Source organism: Elaeis guineensis, chromosome 3, assembly GCF_000442705.2.
Source record: "Elaeis guineensis isolate ETL-2024a chromosome 3, EG11, whole genome shotgun sequence".
NCBI lineage: Eukaryota > Viridiplantae > Streptophyta > Magnoliopsida > Arecales > Arecaceae > Elaeis > Elaeis guineensis.
This window is the reverse complement of record NC_025995.2, coordinates 2374003-2399312: the sequence shown is the minus strand read 5'-3', so window position 1 is coordinate 2399312 and position 25310 is coordinate 2374003. Positions and strand designations below refer to the sequence as shown.

Here is a 25310-nt window from a genome sequence, read left to right as displayed (position 1 = left end):
TGGTAACACCATGAATAGCAAAAATCCAAATAATCAAAATAATTAGTGAAGCAAAAATTTTTTGCTTTTCAAAATTTGCTTTTCTACTTTTTTTTTGCTTCCGCACATCTAAAAAGCCAAACCAAAAAGTAAAAAGTCCGAATCCTTCTCCCTCATCGAGCTCTTCACCTCCCTACCTCCTTCTCCCTCCATTCCTGAATCCTTCTCCCTCGTCGAGCTCTTCACCCGTCGTCCCCAAACATTATTTTTTGCTTTATAGCAACATAGTTACCAAACATACTTTTTGCTTTTTTGCTTTTACTCAATAGTAAAAATCAAAAAAAATAAAAAATACTTTTTAAAAATCAAAAATCAAAAAGTGTAACCAAACACATCCTTAGGCTTTTGGCTTTATAAACTTTATAACCCATATATATAAGTTTACCTGTCTTCTTAGAATGTTTTCAATTGCATTTTATGGTATATGGTGACAAACATTTCTATTTTTTATTGCATCACAAAATTTAATATGGAGTGAAAAGATTGGCTTAAAAAATAAAGAGGTAGACTAATATACAATGGAAGAGTGATGACGAGGAGATGAGACAAGCAATTAATTGGCTTTTTTTAAGCAAGAAATTTGATGGGCTTGTTTAAAATGAAAAGGAAGATGAAAGAAGTGACAGAAAAAAGGAATTAGAAGAGAGAATAGATAATAGAGTTAGCACAATAAGCATATCTCATTTTTCCTAAAGTGAAAAATAAGTATGAAATATTCACAAAAAGATAAAGGTGAGATGCATATCAGAGTATAAAACTTAACCAGGACTAATTATTGATCAAACATCGGAGAATAAGATTGGTCCAGCAGATTGTTAAAATTGGTAGAATGAATGATTGAGGCGATGGTAGATTCTTATAAAGAGACAAGTTTGAGCTTCCATGGAACATTTCATTTGCTATATGAATAGCTAAGGTCAAGGTTTCAATTACAGTATTGTTCCATTACAAGAGACCATCTAAGAGACTATTATTCTGTTGTAATGGCTACAGTGGCCATTGTTTGCCCCATCCCATGCGATTTGGAGTTGTTGAATATTAAAATAATATAATAGTGTTATAAAGGACAATAAACAGATAAAAACAGAAAAATAACAGCATTATTGTCCAGTTCACTGTTTTGTTATAAAAAAAAATATTCTTTTCAGGTCGTACAAACTGTATTTTGGAAGAAGAATTGGTAGAAGATTGAATATTAGAGAGAAATGTTATTTTATTATTGGGAATAATGGAAATGCCAAATTATTGCCCTTGTTGTGTTATAACAGTTGTTACAGCATTATAACGACTGTCAATTAAACCATGGCTAAGATGAATATCATATAGGATGGTGACATGGATACTGATGTGAAAAACAGTGGAGCCCCAAATTCATCACGGTTACATTAACAAAAATTACATACATGCATAGACAAACAACTTTACGGATTCAATCAGAACACCTGAAATCGAAACATCATATTGTTGCTTTTTCAGCATCTATACAGTGAAATGCAAACACACCATTAGTCATTTAGAGTTTATCTTCTAAAACAACAGTCAGGAAGACTTATCTTTTTGCTGAATCGTCAAGAAGCATGAGGTTGTATGTGTTAATAAGAAAGGATATCATTCTCGGAATATTGCCTTATGAAGAAAACATGAGGCTCTTTATCATCCTCCTCTGTATAAGACAACATGAAAAGGTTTTAAACAAGATGAATGGCCAAACTAGATTTATGCAACTTGCATAATAACAGATTCAATTATAAAATAGAATAATTCACTTATTTAAATATTAAAAATTGAGCATTGTAAAGAAAAAAATTGAGCAATGAGACAAAATAAAATTTTATATGAAATATTTTCATTGTTAAAAATCAGATTCAGTTCATAACAAGATGAATGGCCAAACTAGATTTATGCAACTTGTTTAATAACAGATTCGATTAGAAAATAGAATAATTAACTTATTTAAATATTAAAAATCAATCATTGTAAAGAAATAAAATGAGTAATGAGATAATATAAAATTTTATACGAAATATTATCGTTGTTAAAAATCAAATTCGGTTCATAAGGAAAAGAATTTTGTAACAAAAAATAAGGTTAGATATTAGCGATGAAACTAATTCATCCCAAAAAACCCATAAGTAATTACTAAACAGAACCATAAGAAAAAGACAATTTCGCAAAATAGTCTATATTTGTAACAAAACTTTGTATGTCTCTAATAATAAATTTTTAGCCACAAAATATTATCATTACCAAAAATCCAACCAGTTTGCCACAAAAGTAATTTGTTGGAAAAGTAAATTATAAATAATTAGCAATGAGAACTATTTCATTGTAAAAGCCTATACAATAACCCTGATCATCATCAAACAGTGAGTATTCTATGACAAAACTATGTATGTTGACAACAAAGGTACATTTATCAGTGAAATATTGTTATCACTAAAAATCATATAGATAATTAGCAATGAAAACTATTTCAATGTAAATTTACACAACAAATAATGTGTGGTGAAACCTTGTTCATCACTAGATAGGTTACATTATGCAACAAAACTATAAATAAATTATTTAGCAATGAAATAGTATCCTCACCAAAAAATCAAAACCCATTTGCAATAAATTATTTTGTCACCATATTTAAAAAATATTAGTGACAAAACTAATTTGTCACCAAAAAATTGTATATATTTTTTTAAAAAAAATTACATCCACAGATAAACATTTGGGAACAATTCATTTTGCTTTGCAAGTCTTGTAGTCATGCACCATATTTTAAGAATTGTCAAAGTAATGGGCCAAATAATGTACCTTATATATAGATGCACCACTCAATGTGTTGCTAGTGGCCCAGCAGGACTTCAGAAGAAGGAATTATGTGCACCAGTGCCACATATCTGCAAATAGACTGAAGTTCTTCTAAGTACCTTTGTCTAGGAAAAGATATTTTAATAGTATTTTAGTCATTTTGAAAAGGCAATACCTGCATCACTGCTTACTGTCATCAAAGGCATCAAAAGTTCTCACAGTTGCAACGCCATATCCAGCATATGTAGTGGAAGCACTGAGCTTATGGTTGCTACTTGTTCGCACTTTAGGTGAAGTGACTTGAAACAATTGGTGCATTGTTGCCACTTCAGCATTCTGGCAGCATAAGTGGTTCCAGATATTTACTTTTCTAACAGCTTAATTTAGTTGTCAGAGTAGTTACCAAGGATAATCAAATTAAGTAATTTGCTTCCACTGTATTTTCTTTATATGTTCATAATCTTTGTGCTCTCCTTTAAAATGTGTTTCTTTTTCTATTAGAGAACCAGCACTTGTGAAGAGAATTGGTGCTGCAACTGCTCTTGAAGTGAGAGCAACAGGCATTCCTTATGTTTTTGCTCCATGTCTTGCGGTAACTATGACATAAAACCATCCTGTTTCTGTGAATTTTGGTTCTTACAGAAAAGGTAAATTAGCTAAACATATCTTCTGCTTGAGCATTATGCAGGTTTGTAGAGATCCAAGATGGGGTCGCTGCTATGAAAGCTTCAGTGAAGATACAAAAATTGTCCAAGAAATGACAGAAATCATCCCTGGCCTACAAGGAGAAATTCCGGCAAATTCTCGCAAAGGAGTTCTCTTCGTTGCTGGACTGTAAGATATTTCTGCCAACAGCATCTTCAATTATGTTGGTTTCGTCCATTAAATTTTCCTCCATATAAAGCCAACATCTTTTTGTTTCAATTTTTGGTTCCCATTCCACCAATTAGAAGTAAACTTAGTTAGACATATAAGTAAATGGAGAAAAATTTGCTAACTCAACTGTTGAAAGGTAGGGCTTCTAACTGTGGTTATTAATGCAATAATCTTCTCAAGTCATTCTTCTGAAAGGCACCTTTTTTGAAGAAAATTGTTTAATAAAGGAAGTTTGAAATCACGTTTTTGTGTTTATAGGTCTGCTGGTGTTTGTAACTCTTGATTTGGTTTAAGCGTTTTGAACCTACAAAGGTCAATTTATTTTATTATTGTTATTATTTATTTGCTTCATGCCCATCAAAACCCTTAGATCCTTTCATCAAAGTAATGGGATCCTCTGAAAGATCCCTTCATCAATGGAATGAGATCCCATGACAGAGTATATGCCCAGATTAAATAATATCTACAGTTGTGTTAAGTGATTACTATTCTGCTTTTACATCCAGCAAGAGAAATGTTGCTGCATGTGCTAAGCTCTATGTCGGCGCTGGCGGAACATACTAAGGCATCGATGCGAACAACACCATCATCAGTCTGCATGAGCTGCTTGGCATTCATATGCCTCCTTACTATGATGCTATCATTAAAGCTGTCTCAACTGTGATGGTCTCCTATTCAAGTTGGAATGGAGTGAAAATGCATGCTAACCATTACCTAGTGACAGACTTTCTCAAAAACAAGCTCCATTTCAGGGTTAGTGGATAGTCCTTACATCCATACTCCAATGGATAGCAACTCATCATTTATTGGTCTCTGTCATCTTGATTCCTAAAATATCAATTTCTATGTACTTTAAGGCTGAAATCCTTTTATTTTTTGTTATATTAATAGGGTTTTGTAATATCAGATTGGCAAGGTGTTGACAGCATTACCAGTCCTCAACATGCTAATTACTCGTATTCAATACAAGCAGGAGTTCATGCTGGCATTGACATGGTTAGCATCCAAGATTCACCCTATGGCATCATGTGCTTCATTAGTTACAAGCTGTGTGATGGATTGATTACCTTCATCAATTTTTCAGCTGACTTTTTTGATCCCTCCACGAAGTATGAGAACATTAGGGAAAAAAATTCTAAAAGAACAAAACTACACCTTGTTTGTTTGGATTTAAACATCTTAATGAGTACCCGAAAGATATTAAATGGCAATAGTTATACAGAGCATAAAGACATAAATGCACTACATGTGTTAAATCTTTTTAATCTGAAAAGCCTGATTTTGCTTCACTTCCATTTTTCTGCAATATTTGCCTTTTTATTTTGTTATCTCTCTCTGCGCCTCCACCTTTCATTCCATTTTTGATGCTGGATCTTCTCTCCAGGGCACATGCCGAGGAGAGAAGTGCCAACCAGCAGACCAAGTTCCTGGCTGGCAGCTATAATCTTTATCAATTTGCATGTTTTGCAGGTAATGATTCCCTATGACTACGCAGAGTTCATTGATGATCTCACATACCAAGTCAAAAACAACATCATCCCCGTGAGCCAAATAGATGATGCTGTAAGAAGGATCCTTCGGGTCAAGTTCACCATGGGTCTCTTTGAAAAGCCTTATGCCGATCTTAGCTTAGCTGATGAGCTCAGGAAGAAGGTTGGTCACTTTCTTATACTACCTCACCAACTTATGAGCTACATTCAGCAGCCAAAATAGGATGGACCATAGAAAAGTAAACAAAATGATAAACCAAAAATTCTATTGTTCAATCCGATATTTGTCTGATATTTTTTTCTTGCAGACAAACTACTACTAGCTTTATCGAAACTTAATTGAGTTGCTCCCATAATAATATTGTTCGATCACTGAAAACTATTATTTCTAATAGAAGCACATGGAGCTGGCCAGGGAAGCTGTGAGGAAATCACTTGTGCTGCTAAAAAATGGAAAGTTGTCTACCAACGATCCACTATTGCCTCTTCCTAAGAAGGTAAAGAAGATTCTTGTCTCCGGAAGCCATGCCGACAACTTGGGTTGTCAATGTGGAGGATGGACTATCACTTGGCAAGGACTTAGTGGAAACAATCTAACAACTGGTAAACATTCAAAACACCTGAGATTCAATTTGTTCTCATTTCTTTCAAACATAGCAGAGCATACTAATGTTTTAAACTCCAATCAATCCTTTTCAACAGGAACCACCATCCTTGATGCTGTGAAGGCCACTGTTAACCCCATCACCAAGGTTTACTCTGAGAACCCTAATTCGGACTTTGTCAACCATGGTCGATTTTCTTATGCAATTGTAGCGGTCGGAGAGCAGCCATATGCAGAGAAATATGGAGACAACTTACAACTTACAATTCCTGACCCTGGCCCAAGTGTGATCCAGAATGTCTGCAGAACCATAAAATGTGTTGCCGTCATAATCTCCGGGCGGCCCCTTGTGATCGAACCATACATGGACATGATCGATGCTCTCATAGCTGCATGGCTTCCTGGGACTGAAGGCCAGGGTGTAGCAGACGTGCTCTTTGGTGACTATGGATTCTCTGGCAAGCTCTCTCGGACATGGTTCAAGTCTGTGGATCAGCTCCCAATGAATGTAGGCGACCCACATTATGATCCTCTCTTCCCCTTTGGTTTTGGTCTTACCACAAAGCCAGCAATGGCAAACTAGTAGTTTCTTTTGGCACAAATTTAGGGAACATTGATGGCTTACCAGCTTTGAGGCTACAAGAAAGTTGTATTCAGTTCAGGCTTAATAAGGGCATAGATTATTGTTCTTTACTATGAAGAAAGGTCGCTATTTTCATGTTTTTATCATGAAGGGTTCAAATGATGAACTTGTTCTTCCAATATATATCATCTTTACATTTGAGCTATGAAAATGGTTAACATCCATTTGGGACCATGAAAAGGATGCTTTTAATCAGATATTTTGTTTCCTAACTCAAAGTGTGAGCAATCCTTTGTATCTTCATTTTTTAGTCCAATTGGAGTTCAAATTGTATCTATACTAGTCATCAGCATAGAAAATATCAGGTTCACAATTCCAATATTACTCAAATATGCATATTCATGTTTATGGGTCCAAGTTGAAAAATTGTCAAATTCAACTCAAGACCAAATTATCCAAGATTTATAATATTGCACTTAATCCCTACAGACCCCATAATGCTACATTTAATCCAATAAGAGTAAGTCCATATTCTCACATTTAATTCCTGCAGAATAGGTCCATAATACTGTGCTTAACCTTTATAGAGTACGTCCATAATAATCAGGTCATGGAATAATTTATGTGCTAGAGTTTGACCCCATTATTGAGGTCTATAACATTATCAGGGGGGGAATCTACATCTGATACATATCGAAGCTCTCTTTTTACAGAACAATATAAACCATATTTTAATCAAAACATGCAGATTTCATATAATATAGATAAACAACATGCATAATATCACATGATAAAAGCATTACCTTGAAATTATTTTCTACTTCTAATTTTACTTTTTGTTCAAAACATAGGACCATAAAATTCATAAATCGCATAAATCAACTTATAATTTTACATAATATCAAAAAATTATATTAATCAACTAAAAAAAATTAGAAAAGATGGATCATTAGTCATCTTGTGAATATACAGACAAATTCAAATAAATTCTGAATTTTTTTCAAAAATTTGGATTTAAGCACTGTCATTGCAGTACCTCCACTGAACTTCTTGTCTAGAGGATTGCACTTCTATACATAATCAAGTTCAATGATTAAAAATATTATTGAAAAATTGTAGGAAAATAGGAGGAAGAATTGAAGGACAAGGATAGGGCTAGACAGGTAGCAATATTTGGTGGCTTGGGTCGGCCTAATCATATAATCCAACCAGTAAATGAGGGTTAGACTAGGTTAATAGCAATATCATAGGACTTGATGATGACAGAGTCTTATGTTGCCCGAGGAGAACCGGGATGGGGGATAGCTACCAGGGTAGGAGAATTAAGATCACAACGGAGGGACCCCTTGTTGAGGTCCACCCAACTCTGAAGAGAGAGCGAGAGAGGAGATAGGGTTTCACCACTACTGGTAGGAAGTAGGAAGAGGGGCTGCTGGTGGCTGCTGGTAGTGCTAGTGAACATGATTGGTCGGTCAGTGACAGGCGATTGCTGTGGCATCCGAAAAGGTGAAAAGGTGAGAAAACAAGAAAATAACAAGGCTCGATCCTAATGGAGATTCAAGTCTCGGCCTCAATCACTAGCGATTATGGCTTCACCAGGCCATCACGGATTTTGAAGAAAAACCTCAGTGAATAGCCAAAATAAGAGAGTGGTGCTTCTCAACGAATAATTCATGCCGGTGAGCTTCTCGACGAGAAATATGGAGGGATATTCAAAAAGTGAAGGTAAATTCTACCTCGTCTCTAGTGAGGATTGGCTACAGACATGGTAACGATGGTGGATGATCAGAAAACTCGAAGAGAAAGAGGAGAGAAGAAGAAGGAAAGAGATTTTGGTAAGGTCTTATGATAGGGGCAGGTGGAAGGATTATAGCTGCCAGGCTGGGAGTCGGATAGGGTCTCTGCCCTATTCGACTCAAGGGCAAGTCATTTCGGGCCACCAAGTTGGCTCAAAGAGGCCAAGCCTCACATGGGTCAGGCCGGCCGATCAATGGACCGGATCAAGCATCATAAAGCATGTATAAGTTAAGGAATTCAATACCTGAAAGTCATCACCTATATGCTAATCAAACCAAAATGAAGTTTGCTGTCCATTTCCGACCAAGAGATGAATGGAAGAAAATTCAAGAGCATTTGGTATATGATGATTATTCACGATTAAGGATGATATAGGTGGAGGTGATGAGATCATGGTATTTGGTTGCATCATAGCGATCCTACGTAGCTATGATCCTAAATCATCTCCACTCCTCAAATCATCACCCAATCCTATAATGGGATATTTGTCATTGAGGTTGAATATCTAAAATCACCCGAAGGCAATGATTTTGAGTTGAAATTTAAGGATAAAAGTATCCTTTGGTCCAGCCAAAAAAAGGATAAATTATAAAAACATCCCCTCAACTTTAGCTCGATTTCACTTACACCTCCTATACTTTAAAAGTGCCAAACTAATCCATCTAATTATCGAAATATTTCAATGTAGTTCTGCCATTTACTTACCAGCAAATGGCATTAGCTCACCATTTTAATGGGAGAAAATATCCATCATTTATATAAGAAAAAGATAAGGAGGAAAAAGGGGTGAGGAGGAAGAGGAGGGAGAAGAAGGGGTCTCCGATGAGAAAAAGGGAGAGGTGAAGGGAGGCACCATGGAGGGAAAGGATGGGGTTGTGGAGGTCAGCATGGAGGGGGATGGCTGCATCGAATGCCTCATGGTAGGATTGAACGAGGAGGACAAGGAGGAGAAAGGAAAAGAAAAGGATCAGCTCATAAAATTGAGTAAATCAAGGACTAACTTTCATATCCTCTCTATTTTTCAAAATCATGACTAAAAGGGTATACCTTTTAGGTGAAGGAGGGAGAGAAGATTTCTATAACAAAATAAGCTTAACTAATGAAAATGTATGTTAAACTCCAAGCAAAAATATGAGTCTCCTTATGTTTGATTTAGTATGGAGAGTTTATTTTGCATGTGTTATTGTATTTCAATGTTTACTTTGGTAGTTCCTAAACTATGCATTTCATTCTTGTAATTTGACTCCTTTCTTTGTTGTATAGTTTCCAGAGCACCTACCAATTTTGGAAATCAAGTGCTCACAAAGATTGTTTGTCAAAGAGAAGTATGGAGGAACGAGTGATGATAGAGCCAATGAAAACTGGAAGAACATCCACACAATGTCTAGGACGATGTACTTGGATGACTCTGATAAGGATGAAGGGTTTGATCTCCATTTTGTGGATGACATGGAAAAGAAACCATCAAGTAACAAATGTTTTTGTTAATAAATCTTCCTGTAAAAATAATACCGCAAAGCAATGATCCATTTTTCTTTTTTTCTTTTTGTATAAAGGCATAACTCAATTCATTCAATGTAAGAACTATATAAATACAAGTACAGAAAAAGCCTGCAATACATAGACCCAAAAAATAAGCTGAAAAAAGGAGTAATGAAAGATTACATGAAGGAAGATGAAAAGAGTGTTAACAAAACTCCAGTGCATACTCGCTGCAGAACAAAAAGTATGAAGGCATGATAAACAAAAAAAGCCTGTGCGAGATTGTAAACAGTAGGAATAACAACCTAAAAGCAAGTATCGGACTGTAAAAGATCGGACTTGCCAAAGTCTTAGAATAGGCGAGGAGATAAAAGTCGGCAATGAACAGACTAATGGTGATCTGGCCGCTGAAGAAACGGTATTATAGAATATGAGCCTGATAAACACATGGAAATGAATCTCCAACCCTTTGAGAATCCTAAACATTGCAAAATAGTAATCCGATGTAGTAGCCATAACAAATGCATTGCGAAGTAATAGTTGTACTGATCTGAACATGAGAAGTAGTGTGAACTATTTAAACAATAAATCAATATGATGATCCGATGAAGAATAGTTAGCATATCCAATCCCAAACATGAAGCAATCTCCGATAGGTGACCTGGATTGGAGCTGTGAAGAGAGTGATAAAGGAATATCTGCCAAGCTAAGACCCATTCTGATAAACCAATGTGACACAGCTGAGGCATAATGAGTTGGGTGACAAAAATTTGGCACGTTGAAACAAAAGAAAGAAGTAGAATAGCCACAACAAGAGTAATATAATGATGCACCAGTACAGGCAGATAGGCATTGCTCCCAATCTTCATATTTTCCTCCATCGCTCTCATATCTCTCTCCAACAAATAAACTATCAACCTTCAATCCATTCAGCACACCATTTGGACATAGCCAACCACCCAGTACATATTCCACAGCTTGCAATAGAAATGCACCACCCTCAACTCCCAAACCTCTCATAGTTCTCAATCCCAGCAGAACACCCTCGAAAATGCCACCAACCATAGTTCTCCCAAATTGCTTAATTAATCCAACCATTACCCCCATAATCCCATCCACCACAAAACCCCCACCACAAATATAATCCAGTTAATGAAATGCACAAAGATCTATAACTATTGCTTTGGAAAATCAATATGAGCCAACTTGGATTTGTTTGATTCTTGCTTGACGAGCAAAAGTTCTGCTAAATGAGGATAGTTGTGGGGTGTATTGATACCCCAACCAGCATACTGGCATAGAAGATGCTCTGCCTCATGATTACTCAGAAACTTCACCTGATTTGCCCTATACCAATCCATTTAATCCATCTAATCTCCTCTCCCTCTCTATTTTTTTCCCCTATTTTCTTACTCCATTTGCTCTATTTTTGGAAGAATGGGAGAGAGATGGACATGCAGAAGAGGCGGAAAGGACAAAAGTTTGGTGTGAGTGTGGGGGTGTGTTTTCTTCTCTCTATCCTTCCCTTTGCTTCCTGAGAGGATAAGAAAATGGAAGAACTTGATTGAGATGACTTCGTGATCTCCTCCCTCTATACCCCTCCTTTACCTCCCCACTTGATTTAGGATTTTTTCTCATTTGATTTAGAGTTTCTTTGATGTTAAGGATAGTTTGGGTATTTTACAAAATGATGGTACCATGTGATGGTCACATGGTACCATTCTACTAACGAAGATAGATGACAAGATCATGTTGGAACATTTCGATTATTAGGACTAGTTTGACACTTTTTAAAGTACAAAGGATATAAGTGAAATTGAGTTAAAATTGAGATATTCTTATAATTTATCTAAAAAAATTGGTATATCAGTATTACATTAATATATCATATCAATATTATATATATATTATATTATTTGTATTGATATTATATAATATATTTATGATATATCATTTTACAATATATTATTGATCATATTATTGTCATATTATTAATCAATGATAATTTTAAATTATAGTAGAAATATAATATTGTATTTATATTATGTAATAAAATTATTTAATATATTACTTCTATTCATCTTATTTTTCTAATAAAAATAAATATTAGCATTAAAAATAATATATCAAAATTATAAATAAAATTTCAAGTCTATAATAATAATTACTGTTGTGATAACCCAATCAGCCATGAATTAGTCGCACAAATCTTAAAGCAGTCAAAAGAAAAGTAAAAAAGTAGAACAAAAATACTGGAAGAAGAAGACTACAATGGGAGTCTTCCTCTCCATTTGATTCTTGAAAAAACTGAAGTCTTAGGGCAAAGAGAACCCTAGGGATCTCTATTTATAGCCCCCATGACCCCCTATAGCTCTCCGCTGACGAATATCGAGCCTCCTCTCCTTTTTCTTCCATTGAAATCACGACACCCTAGATTTGTGTCTATTGGAAATTAGAGTTGGAGACACCATCAGAACTCAAGGTAAGTGCCAATTCCACCTCTATCTCTCTTCCTTGTTTTCATGGCATTTGGCACTATCGCCGACCATCGGTTTCATCCAAAAACCACAAACAAAGAAGCCAATGTTTTTTCAACAATTCTCTCCTATTTTTCAACCACCAGCATCACCATCCCTTGAAGGTGAGCCCTAAGCCGAGTTCCCCCGACCTCCCCATGACCCTCACACCAAGTCCACGATCGTCGGCGAACAGCCAATAGCCAAAAACAAAAAGAAGCGCTAGATTCCCTATTTTTGGGCCTTTTTCTATGATTTTCAGCCGACTAATCCTCATTGCTAGCGGTCTCCTGCCCTGCTGCCATCGGCCGCACATTGTCGAACCTCCGATTATGCCGCCACACCCCACCGACAAACCAACCACCACCCATATTCCTCCCCTATTCGGTCAAGAAAAGCAAGAAGAAAAGAAAAGAAGCAGAGAAGGAAAGAAAAGAAAAAAAAAAGAAAAAAAGATAGAAGGGTTCTCTCTCGTCTCCCTCCTCTTTTGTCTCTCTCTAACCTCTGTTTCTCTCTCTATTTGATCCATGGGCCCTAGTATAAACTTGAGATAATCTTTCCAAAGAGATCCATAATTGCTTCGATATCCATGCAATATGTCAGACTCTACCTCAACCATGTTGAGTACCTTTGAAATCCACTATTGAAGAATCCTATTAATTGATCTTGATTCCAATCCATGCTTGATGATTCCTTAATCGAGTCGCTTAGATCTAACCCTCGACTAAAAGATCCTAAATTATCCCAATGCCAAGACAGCCTATTGGACCGACCATCCAATCTATAATCTCCTTTCCTTATGATTGAATTTATCGAATAGAAACTAATTTTATTTTTAATATGTTAAATAGGTTCGATAAATTCATCTAGCAAAGTTTGAAGGACTAAGATGAAAGAAATAAGTAACCCCGACACTTCTTACTTATTTTTGAATTATAGATTATTTTATTATAAAAAATTATTCTATATTTTCATAAAATAAAGATCAAGCATAGGCATTATGAAATTTATAATTTATCGCAAGATTGTGATTTTATGAATATTTTAATGTGAACAACTTATTTATGAAATATGAGCTTCATATTTATGAAATTTATATTTTATCATGAAAAGAATGATTTCATGATGGATCATGAGCTCTATAAAATTATTTAATATCTTATTTATATATTATTTAAAAAATATAATTCAATGAAATATGATTTAAGAATGCTTATTTTAAGAAATATGATAAAAGGCTCTCAGATAGCTACATATGACCCTTAAAAGTAGAAAAGATCAATATCTGGAGCTAGCATCCACACGATCCTGCCAGCGGATAATAATAGTTGGTATAGGATCCTGCCAATGGATAATAGTAGTTGGTATACAACCCTGTCAATGGATAATAGTATTTGGTACATGACTCTGCTTGTACATAATAGTAGTTGTATACGATCCCGCCAACAGATAATAATAGTTGGTATTTGTTGATGATGGCCTTGTCATGAATATAATAGTGACCTTAGCATTTAGTCTGAGAGAATTATTAAGAATTATGATACAATAAAATGATTTATGAATTTATGAATTTGTTTATCTATATAATAGTGACTTTATCTATAAAGTTAACATGATTTATGAATTTGTTTATGTTTTGCATTGAAAACCATATTTATGTAAATTACATGATTTATGCATATACAAAAAGTATGATTAATTTATGATATATTGTTATTATAAAAGTATTATATTTGAATGATAATCATCTTCTCAAAATGATTTATTAATCCATGTATAAATTTATGCTTGATCCAGTAAGATAGTGTAATATTTACTCACTGAGCTGGTGTAGCTCATACCTCTTCATTTTTTTTTCCTTTTACAAATGAATAAGGTTAAAAACAATGAAGGATCCAGGCTCAGGAGTCTGCATAGCAAACTTTGGAATTTTGTAGCTGAAGTTAGTTTATTGGATGATCATAGACTAGTAGTTAACTATATGTAAATTTTGAGACATGAATTTGGTATTTGATTTTGGATTTAGATTTAGATGCTCTAAACCAATCTTGATTTAATTACTTGGTGAATAATGAAATTAAATCTTTTATTATATTTTATTTATAATGGATTTTAACTAACTATGATCGATAAACTTCGTATTATCGAAGGCGGTACCCCTCAATAGTATGGCTGTGTTATATCTCTGATTTAGAACATAATATTTTATAGTATCAGAACAATAGGTTTGATCATAGATAAAGCTTAAAATCTAGCAATGGATAATTAGATCTCATTTAGCTAGATCATATTTAATTGAATAAGAGTAGATAAATTTTCTTAGAGTTCTTGCTGCTCACTTAAAGAAGCTAATTAATGCTAGTATTTTTGATAGATGACGATGAGCAACAAAGAGGATGAAGTCTGGTGAACTTTGCTGCTAGGAGGAGAGGAACGAGAAGCATTACGAGAAAAGATGCCAACCAATTGGTTGACCAAGCTCCTAATATGCCAGCCATTCAGAAAGATATCGCTGAAGTTTGCGAAGTGGTGGCTCAACTTATTCAGCAATAATAGCATATACAAGTCGTTCCTTAACCTACACCATCTTTAGAGTCATATTATGAGAGATTTAGAAGACTCAATCTATCACTGTTTGAAGGTGGACCAGACCCCCTGGTCGTGGAGATTTGGATTCGAAAAATGAAGATGTTCGATGCACTACAATATCCTAAGGATGTGAAGGTTAGACTAGCCATTCCCATGATAAAAAAAATGTTAAGTTTTGGTGGACTACAATAAAAGCTGCATATTGGGATGCTGATAACCAGCTGACATGGGAGGAGTTCAAAAAAATATTTAATAATTAATATTTTCTTGAGTGAGATTAGTAAAGGAGAATGAGTTCTTGACTTTGAGGCAAAATGATGACATGATAGTACTAAAATATGTAAACAAATTTAATGAGTTAGATCATTTTTGCCTCCAGCCAATGGAGTCTAAAAGAAGCAAAGCAAATAGATTTGAGCATGATCTAGAATATAAAATTTGGTCTTGCTTGTCCTCTCACCTTTTTAACAACTACAAAGATGTATTAGAACGAGCTTTGAAAGTTGACTCAGATATTAAAAGATCGGAACAAGAAAGAGATGATGGAAAGAGGTCTAGACCAATAGAAACTCAAAGTGACCAACATAACAACTTAGACAATAACTCTAATAAGAAGAAAAGAGCAGAGATTTGTGAGTATTGTGGTAGAAATCACACTAGGCCTTGCTTTAAGAAATTTGGAATATGCTTTAAGTGCGGCAACAAGGGACATTTGGTGCAAAATTGTTTTAACAAAAAAGACTCTAGATCCGCCAAACCCACTGATCAGAACCAAAAAGAGAATGCACAAGTATTTGCTTTGACTGAGCAAGATGCCAATGCAAGTCATCAAATAGTTACAGGTACCATTCTAGCCAACCCATAGATACTTATATGCTATTTGATTACCAATTTTTCCCATTCCTTTGTATCTTCCAAGTTTAACTATATATCTATAGAATTGAATAAGCCATTGTATGTTATCTCTTCTCCTAAGAAAGTTATTCTCACCAATGTTTTGTTTAAGAATTGCATCATTTTGGATCAGGAAGCTAGGATAGATGGACACTATTTTTTAGAGTATGGTAAACAAGATATGAAGACTAAGTATCTTCACTTGTTTAAGAATGAAGGTTTGGAGGATGAAATTCTTTTAAGAGGGGTAGAATGTGATAACCCAATCAGCCGCATGATTCTTAAAGTGGCCAAAAGAAAAATAAAAAAATAGAACAAAAATGCTGGAAGAAGAAGACTCCCATTGGGAGTCTTCTTCTCCATTTGATTCCAAGAAAAGTTGGAGTCCTAGGGCAAAGAGAACTCTAGGGCTCTCTTTTTATTAACCCCACGACCCCTTACGGCTCTCCACCTACAAATATCAAGCCTCCTCTCCCTTTTCTCCCATTGAAATCGCAACACCCTAGACTTGTGTTTGCTAGAAATTGGAGCAAGAGATGCCACCAGAACTCAAGGTAAGCACTGATCCCACCTCGTCTCTCTTTTCCTTCTTTCTACCGTGTTTGGCACTATCACCAGCCACCGATTTCACTAGAAAACTACAAAGAAAGAAGCCCTTATTTTTCTGACAATTCTCTCTCTTCTCTGACCACTAGCATCACCATCTCTTGAAGGCGAGCACTAAGCCGAGTATCCTGGCCTCCCCACGACCCTCCACAGTAAGTCCACGATCGCCGACGAACGGCTAACAGCTAAAAACAAAGAGAAGCCCCGGATTCCCTATTTTTGGGCCTTTTCCTATGATTTTCCACCGGCTGATCCTCATCGCTGGTTGTCCCCTACCCTACCACTATCAGTCGCTCACTGCCGGACCTCTAGCTATGCCACTACACCCCATCGAAGCACCAGCCACTACCCGTACCCCTCGCCTATTCGACCAAAAAAAGGAAGAAAAGAAAAAAAGAGAAGGAAAGAAAAGAAAAAAAAAGAAGAAGAAAAGAAAAAGAGAGAGAAGGGTTCTCTCTTTCTCTTGCCTCTCTCCTCTCTTATGTCTCTTTTTACCCTCTCTCTTTCTTTCTCTATCTGATCCATGAACCCCAATATAAACTTGAGATGATCTTTCCAAAAAGATCCGAAATCGCTTTGATATTCGTGCAGTATGTTGGACCCCATCCTTGGTGCCCTACTGAGAATACATCATTCAAATGGTAAGCACATTATTAGTGACAACTTTCGAAAGCACAAGCTTCCTTTCTAGTCTCTCTGCTTATATCTTTTTTCAATATATTTAGCTGTCGATTAACAAGCTGGTTGATCTAGAATCCTTGAGACCCATAATTTTGATTCTTTGAGGAAAAAAGTTGAAACAATACCCTTCTTAATAGAAATCATTTAAGATTATCATCACATCATCCTACAACATAGGCCAAGCTTTAATAGACCAGCAGTGATGTATATTTGGCCTAGGACCAACTTGTTTGACTTTTGTTTTGTTCTTCCAGCCTATGAAAATATACAGCTCATACCTTAAGAATTGCCTTTAAGGAAAATATAGTTGAACACAAATCACAAAAAAAAAGAAAGAAAAGAACAGAAATCTATGGACATTTTTCCCCAAATTACAATCTCCTCTGACTGCAATTTTCTTAGTGTAATTAGTTTTCATTCTCCTCCACAACTCTTCTAGATTAGACCTTCTATTCATAAGATCCGCCTTATTTTTAACTTCAGAGATTTACAATATTCATCATATACAATTCAGATATCATGCCACAGAAGACTGACCGCCATAGTCGGACTATTTCTGGGCTTGCCATAAGTTATTACAAACTGAAAATGCATGCCCTATTGGGTTAAAGTTCAATTTTTTTCTTTAATGGGTGAAAATAGTTGAGTAAACAGTTCTAGAAGTAACTTTCTAATATGGGCAGATCCCAAGCCTGGACAAACATATGATCTTAAAAAATCCTGACTGAACATTGTTCAATTTCTAAAAAAACTATCAGGCAACAAATACTGTTCATGAAACAATAGAGTCCACTTGCCGTTGTGCAGAGATATCGTAGAACACCAACAAATGGCTCTTGCATCGTAGCTAACTGAAAAATCTACCAGTGACAGCTATCCTCTGGAATTCCAACTCTCACTCAGTGTCCAATCAACCATAAATGAAGTGCATCAAGTCCTGGAACTTGGTTTCAAATAAGAAGTTGGCTCCATAATTGTGGCAAAGTATGACAATGGTAGAGTACGTTTGCAACTCTCCAATTGAGGATGACGTCAAGGGCAGTTCTAAAACAAACACTCAAGAGGAATAACCAGATTGCAGCCAATTGCTTCAAAAATAAAAAGCAGTCTTTCTATAACAAGTTAATTGAAATAATTTCTCATTTTTCTCTTCTACAACTAGGTGGTTCTACAAGATCATCCCCCTCCTACCCCTGACAGATAAGCTGGGTCCAAATAATCATCTCAATAATGCACAAATCCATCACAACTTGACAAAAAACTAATGTATGTAATTGAAAACCCAAATTGAGTTTATATAGAACATTCTTTAAAGGTGCTTCCAAGTTTCACTATTCTATATAATAGAATAGAGTAATTATGAAAACTTAGAAGTGAGAGAGAAAGAACCTGGGTCCCTGCAACGTCATATACTATATGTGGAAGCTTTGTCCGGACCAATCCCAATGAATCATGCACTATGTCAAAACTACACCAACAATTCAAAAAAATGGATTAGCAAGACAACATTATATCAGAAACGAAATAAAAGAAAGTAAATTTCCCTTTCCAACATTCTACCTCAAACAAGTCCACCCGATATTAAACGCACGAAGATAATTATAAACTGAAGGATCAAATTGAGCTCCTCTCCCCCTTCTAACTTATCAACACCAGGTTGCCATACCTAAAGACACCAAAATAATTAAATAAATTTTAATAGTTGAACCACATTTAACTACATGTTCAAGAAAATCTAGTTTGCAGACAAACAAATTCTATTCAAGCTACGGTATGAGAATTAAAAAGGAAAAAAGATGATTTTTTTTGGATCAATTTCCTTTCACCTTAGCAGGCGCCGATGGCACCCCAGAAGATTTACCCTTCTTTGATCTCTGCAACAAAGAAAACAATAGAAACCATGAGAATAAATGGTTTGAAAAGGGACAGAATCGACGGATAAGGATGCAGAGAAAAGAAGTGGATAGGAAGCGGAAGAGGGGGCACCTTGTTCTTTCTCTTGCTCTTCTTAGGTTCTTGAGACTGCGAACCATCACTGGAGCTCTCTCTCCTTGTCATGAGGAAAAGAATAGCAGCGAGGGTTCATAGCAAGGTTTTTCTTACAGTGCTGCCAAACATCATCAGAAAAAAAAAAAAAGATGCAAATATTTGTTAACCGTTCATTTCATAATGGAAGGCCACATCCCAAAGGACCAAACAAACAGATCTCAATAAGAAAAAACTCATGAAAAAACCTAATAAAACTCAAGTTGTGTAGCAATGGGTTGGGTAGGGTTAAGGTTCGATCAAACTCAAGTTGTGTCCAAGGCAGACCCATTACAATTGAAATAAAAATCACATCTTATTTTGATCGTGTTTCTGTTTGAAATTGGTTTTGTTTTATACTGAACCTTTATTTTTTTGCTTTTGTTATTTTATTGCATGTTATCCATTGGTTCACTTGCATTCATATTTCCACTATCATGATATTGAGGTAATGATACTATTCCTATAGTCAACGAATTTGACTTACTACAACCAAGGGTGTCCGAAAGAAGCAGGCCAAGCCTCATTTGACAGAAATGGCTTATGATTGTGGGCATTATCATCAAAAAAGCCACTCTAAGTACATTTGTCTAAGCTCAGCAAATGAAAGATGCTTCTATGGTAGATCCGGGGTGTCATAGGTTCAATTATCCAACTAAGCACTTTCTATGTTATCTACTTCCATGAAGATATTTTTAAATTGACTATCTTATTCCCAAAAGTTTTTATCTCTAATTACAACTTTTATTCATACCATAGTACTTCCACAAATGAATATGACACTATGATAAATGATAAAGTAGGTCCACACTAATCAAGATGTCGGATGGCCATCCAACAGTTACAATTAGCCAACTCAACCACATGATCGTCTTAAGGCCAGGAGTAGTGAGATTTTGAATAAGAAATGATGCTAGTCAATGCATGCAATTGGTTTAATTCCTTCTTGGCAAGGTCAATGCTTGATAGGCCAAAATTCATTGCCACTCGTACATCTTTTCGAGCCTGACTACTAATATTATTGGCACAATTGCTTACTAATTTGCATGCAGTGAGAGACCAACTCTTAATTAAAGGATGGAACATGAAAATTGGCAACTTTCGAACGTCAACAAAGTATAACTTTAAAGGCTCTAGCAAGCTAAAACTTGACAAATAGACTAAAGAACCTCATCTTCAGTGCAAGAGTCTCAGAGAGTCAAAGTTAGAGAGCTTGTCATGCAGCAGGTTAAGAAATTTGTATCCATGGTTGGTGATAAAAGGATGGAATTCTCTGGCATCACCCTTAGGTGGCAAGCTGATACGAAATTAGTACACAGTTTGTATGACATTCAATAGACAACAAGAGGCACAATCTATGGATGCAAAGATTGCCATAAAGGTGAAGAACGTGATAGATAAAATCCATAAGATCTGTCAGTCTATTATTTTGTAAATAACCCTAAAAATGCATCTTCCTAGTCCAAGTCAAGAAGGGTGACCAAAGGCATGGCCATCACCTTGTGAGGATACTTGTTTGCATAGTTTCTTGAAGGTGCAAAAGGAGAGTATGTGATGGAGGATGCAATCAGTTGGGTTGCTGATTTTATATACGGTGCCACTGTTCATGCTATAATTATCAAGAAGTCTAGGTGTTTTAAGCTTGGGCTTTTTAAGAGGGAGGCCTAAAGGTATTTCCATGACTCCTTTTTGTTGATCACTTTAGGGTTTCCCAACCAAATCCGAATCAAAAGGATAACAAGGAGAATAGAGAAGACATCTAGTTTGCACCTAAATTCATATCAAAGGCAAATCAGTATAAATAGATCCAGAATCCCAAATCATTATGCTATGCATTTCATTTTTTTATAGGCTTGGCTTGACCACTAAAATTGGTTTATTGATGAATACTAAAATAAAATCTAATCTATACATGAAAGTACCTGGAATGCATGCTTTTATGGTGGTGGTGGAAGTAGGTATTTTAATATTTTAGGGCTGGTCTTTCTACAAATATTTGTTTGTCAAAGCTTAGGGCGATTAGTCATTAGTTTCCTCACATGCACTAACTTTATATTGTGATCACTCCTTGAGACCCTGAAATCATGTGATACTTTAAATATATGCCATTACAATACTATACTATCACCAACCATTGAAAAGCCGAGATGTGGATGAGGTTGATATGACTCCATGTCATCGTTTACAATATTTCAACCAAAAAGAAAAAGAAATAATATAAATAGACATAAGAAGGGAATCAAAAGTTTGTCTATAATCTTGTTGAGCCAAGTAAAAATATATTGTTTGCATATTAGAAGAAGAAAGGACTGTAGAGAGATGGAGTCGAGGTGATTACCTCCCTTCCTTTTTTATGAAGGGTCTTCATACCTATTAATAGTTGGAGCCCCAAATTTTTTAGGATTGCATCCTAACAAACTCAGGGTCATATGCCACAATAAACTCCTGGTAAACTGTAGAGATATATTGTAATAACCTAGCACATGATGGCATTGCATACACCTTTGAGACGAAAAGATCGAGTTAATTTTGTTGTAAGGAGGGTTCCGCTCAATTCAAATTAGTAGCCAAGGTCATTGACCTAGACTGCCAGGTGCCAGCCTCGATTAAAGTTGGCCACTTTTGGTCTACTCAAACCAACCCATGGATTTGCCTGAGTAGGCTAGACCAGAATGCCTTAGAGAATTTTTGGGTGCATCGGATCTTCCACATGAGTGCAGCAGCCTTCTAGTGCCCATGAACTTGGATAGAGATTGCTGCTAGAATTTAGCAGCCATCCATCATGTCCATAAAAACAAAAGATTCTCAAACAAAAATTAATACTAATATTATTCTTATCAGCCTGTATTAAACATGCCTTAAATCTTACTTATCAAGAGATTTATAATTAAATACCAACAACATGGAATAAATAACAAAATAAATATAGCTATAAAATATAAAAAGATAATTACAAAAACAATCAATATAAAATAAGACAATACTATAAGTTAAATTTAGAAAATATCTTAACAAAGATACCAATAATAAGACAATGAAATTATTCATTATACTATAAAATATAAAAGATAATTACAATAACAATCAATATAAAATAAGATAACATTGTTTGATTTGATCCGATGGATCGATTCAGATCTCAAAACATATTATTTTTAAAAAATAATAAAAATATTATTTAAAAAAATAAATTAGTACATTATTCTTTTTAAAATTAAAAAATAAAATATTATTACTTTTAAACAATAATAAATTAGTATTTTTAAAAATATTATTATTATTTTTATAATATTTTATTTTTTAAAAATAATATTTTTTAAAAAATGTTGTTTTCGTCTCTTATCCTTTCCCCACTTTTATTTTTTATTTTTTCTTTCCGTTCGATTTTCTTTCTCCTAATAAAGAGATAAAGGCACCTCCTCCACGTGCTGTCCCCTCTCCTCTCTTCTCTTCCCATTCACAGATCCGATGCTCATCGAACATCATGGTGGGAGAACGCACACCGGCATCTGCACAGTGAACCATGTGCCATGTGGCGTGTGTACTGACGAGTGCAGTTGGTGCTGACTATGCAGGCTACTCCACTTCTCCCGGCTGCCATGTGGCATTTTCGCTAATGTGTGTAATTGATTCACCATACACATATATGGAACAATGGATTTGAAATAAAAAGGAGAAATGACTCGGATTTGACATCTCTATTGTTCATCTCGAAATCCTCTTTTCGAATAGTCATCTCTTCTTCATTCAAATTATGTAACTCTCTCTCCCCCTAATAAATAGGTAAGGCAATAATCCTTCTTTCAGACATATTCGGATATTTTTTTCAAAGATTTACTCTTCTTTATTAAAATCAAACTGTCTGATTTTCTTTCTCCTAATAAAAAGGTAAGGCAACTCCTCTACATGCTCTTCCCTTTTCTCTCATTTCTTCTATCCAATTTACTTTCTCCTAATAAAGAGGTAAGGCACTTCCTCCATGTGCTCTCCTCTCTTCTCTTCCCATCCACAGATAAAATCAAATTGTCCGATTTTCTTTCTCTTAATAAAAAAACGTAAGGAAACTCCTCTTCCTAATAAAAAAAGTAAGACAACTTCTCCACGTGCTCTCCCCTCTCCTCTCTTTATTAATAATAAAGTAATAATATTTTTTTAAATATTTTTTAAAAATTTTGCTTTCCTCTCTTATCCCTCCCCAACTTTTATTTTTTAAAATATTATTTTTTCTAATTTTTTAAAATACTACTTTATTATTATATAAAAATAATATTTTAAATTATTATTATAATAATATATGTTTTTTCTTTTTTCCTTCTCCTCAAATATTTTTTTTATTTTTTTATTTTCTTTTTTTCCTTTTCCTTCTTCCCTTCCCTTCCTCCCGTCGCCTCCCCCACCCCCGGCCCACACCGTGTGAGGCCCCAGGTCGTAGCCGTCCGCACTGCCCCCACCTCAGTCCCACCCCACCGTCGTCCGAACCACACCGACCGTCCATGCCGCACCTGGCTCCGCACGACCACCAAACCCTCTCCCCCCTCTTCCAGCTCCGACGCCACCCACCCCCCTCCCCTCCCCTCCCCCAGCTCCGACGCCACCAACCCCCCCTCGAGAGGTGCCCGAGAAAAAATTGCTTGCATGTAGTCGAATTATTTTTGTCTAAATAAATAAAATATAAATTATTTTTTTGCCGAACATAAAGCATCTATTAACTTAATAAAATAAATAAATCAGCCATCTTGCATTCCATAATCATAGATTGATTGCTTATCTATTAATGTTTTTGTGAAAAATTAAATTTTGATTGCTTTTGGAAGTAAGGCATCACTTGGTTGGAAGAGAAAAGGAAATGTATCCTTCAAAGGGGAGTAATTCATACAGGCAATAGTCATAGTTCCAGGGCTTTAAGTCAAGAATAATAACAATATTCTATTCTCATATATCATCAATAGTAAATACCACTAAACTCGATTCCTCCACAGATAATTTTTTATAGAATTTTGCCACTATAGAAGTGTAGATATATAAATAGTCAAAAAGAGAATTTTGCAGCTAACAAAGACAATAATGAGAACAGGATGATTCGGGGAGAATGTATCTCAGTTCAGAAAATAATTGGCAAAGCAAATAGCATTCCAAGCTTTGCAATTCTATACAATAAAAAATGGTTAAAAGAAAAGAAATCACATTTTGGAGAGGAGGAACTCACCAAAAACAACTTTGGGAGGCTTATGCTTGCCATCAGCCGAATACACATACCTTTGCCCCTTGTACCAAATAAGATGTAGTGGCTACGGAGCATACGAAGCCCCATCTGGAAGGTTAATATAGAACCCAATCACATCCCTCTCACCGTACCCCTCCTCCCCATACTTCTCCCTGAGGGCCTTGTACATGAATCTTGGTCCCATCTATATCTCTATACCCCAAGCTACTCCCATTGTACCCCATGGGGGCCTGGAGGTTCCCTTTCTCCATCGTCCGCCCGAGCCTGATGTGGGGGAAATCAGAGGAGTAGGGGGGTTAAAGTCCCCCAAAAAATCAAAAAATCACTTATTATATCAAGTGGATTTCACTTAACAGCTACTCTTTTTTACTGTACTTCTAAAACATCTCTATCAGTAATTTCATCGAAGATATGGTGAGCAATGAAGCAATTTATTTACTATGATTCCTACTTACCTCTTGATCTCCTTCTTCTTCTGTAATCTCGGCCTGCGGTTCATATGCTTCAGATTAGCCGCTTGGAACCCGACCATCGCCGTGAGCACGGCGAATACAGTGGAGGCGGCGGCAAGTTGGGTGGTGGCGGTGGTGAGTTAGGTGGCGGAGGCGGCGAGTAATGTGGTGGAGGTGGAGAAGCATAAGGTGGTGGAGGATAGAAATGCGAGGGAGGAGGCGACGGAGGTGGAGGAGAGTTTGGCGGAGGCGGCGGTGGGGGGCGGACGCAGTAGATGGACATCGATGGTGAAGGATGAACAGGAGGAGGCGACAATGGAGGTGGTAGCGACTGCGGCTACGGAGGTGGGGATGGAAGCGGTGGAGATGAGGATGGGGGAGATGTCGGGGGTGGGGATGGAGGCGGTGGTGAGGGTAGAGGAAGGGATGGTGGTGGAGGAGACAGCGGTGGTGGGGATGGAGGAAGAGGAGATGGCGGAGGAGGCGGCGGCGAGAGAACGGGGGGAGGAGAATGAAGAAGGATCCGATTTGGCGGTAAGAACACCAGCAGAGGTGGAGGAGGCTTCGTCGGGGCCGGGGGAGGAAATGGGAGGGGCGGTGGTAGAGCGGGGCCGCGGAGGGTGCAGGGGGCGGTCGTGCGGGGTGCAGAA

At 36.2% G+C, this 25310-nt stretch overlaps 1 protein-coding gene and 1 long non-coding RNA gene across 3 annotated transcripts; one reads left to right on the top strand and one right to left on the bottom strand.

Annotated features, from left to right (window-relative positions):
* Positions 1 to 1220: 1220 nt before the first annotated feature.
* Positions 1221 to 25310, bottom strand: LOC140856377 (uncharacterized). 2 transcript variants are annotated; one of them, XR_012139537.1, is made up of 9 exons: positions 24664 to 25310; positions 24191 to 24472; positions 18946 to 19066; positions 18786 to 18833; positions 18520 to 18625; positions 18349 to 18427; positions 3017 to 3437; positions 2845 to 2930; positions 1221 to 1702 (listed from the first exon to the last, which is right to left on the bottom strand). It is a non-coding gene; the product is annotated as an uncharacterized lncRNA (long non-coding RNA). The 2 variants fall into 2 exon arrangements; XR_012139538.1 differs by having other exon boundaries at positions 3017 to 3177; positions 24664 to 25308.
* On the top strand, positions 5609 to 6394 carry LOC114914014 (uncharacterized). The gene is made up of 2 exons (XM_029263783.2): positions 5609 to 5810; positions 5910 to 6394. The coding sequence occupies exons 1-2, from the start codon at positions 5609 to 5611 to the stop codon at positions 6392 to 6394; spliced, it is 687 nt and encodes a 228-aa protein (XP_029119616.1).

What these genes read in the sequence shown, in the direction of transcription:
- LOC114914014 (XM_029263783.2), top strand. Translation starts at nt 5,609, where the DNA reads ATGGAGCTGGCCAGGGAAGCTGTGAGGAAATCACTTGTGCTGCTAAAA. An exon ending in TGGAAACAATCTAACAACTG is followed by an intron (nt 5,811 to 5,909) that starts GTAAACATTCAA and finishes CCTTTTCAACAG; the next exon opens with GAACCACCATCCTTGATGCT.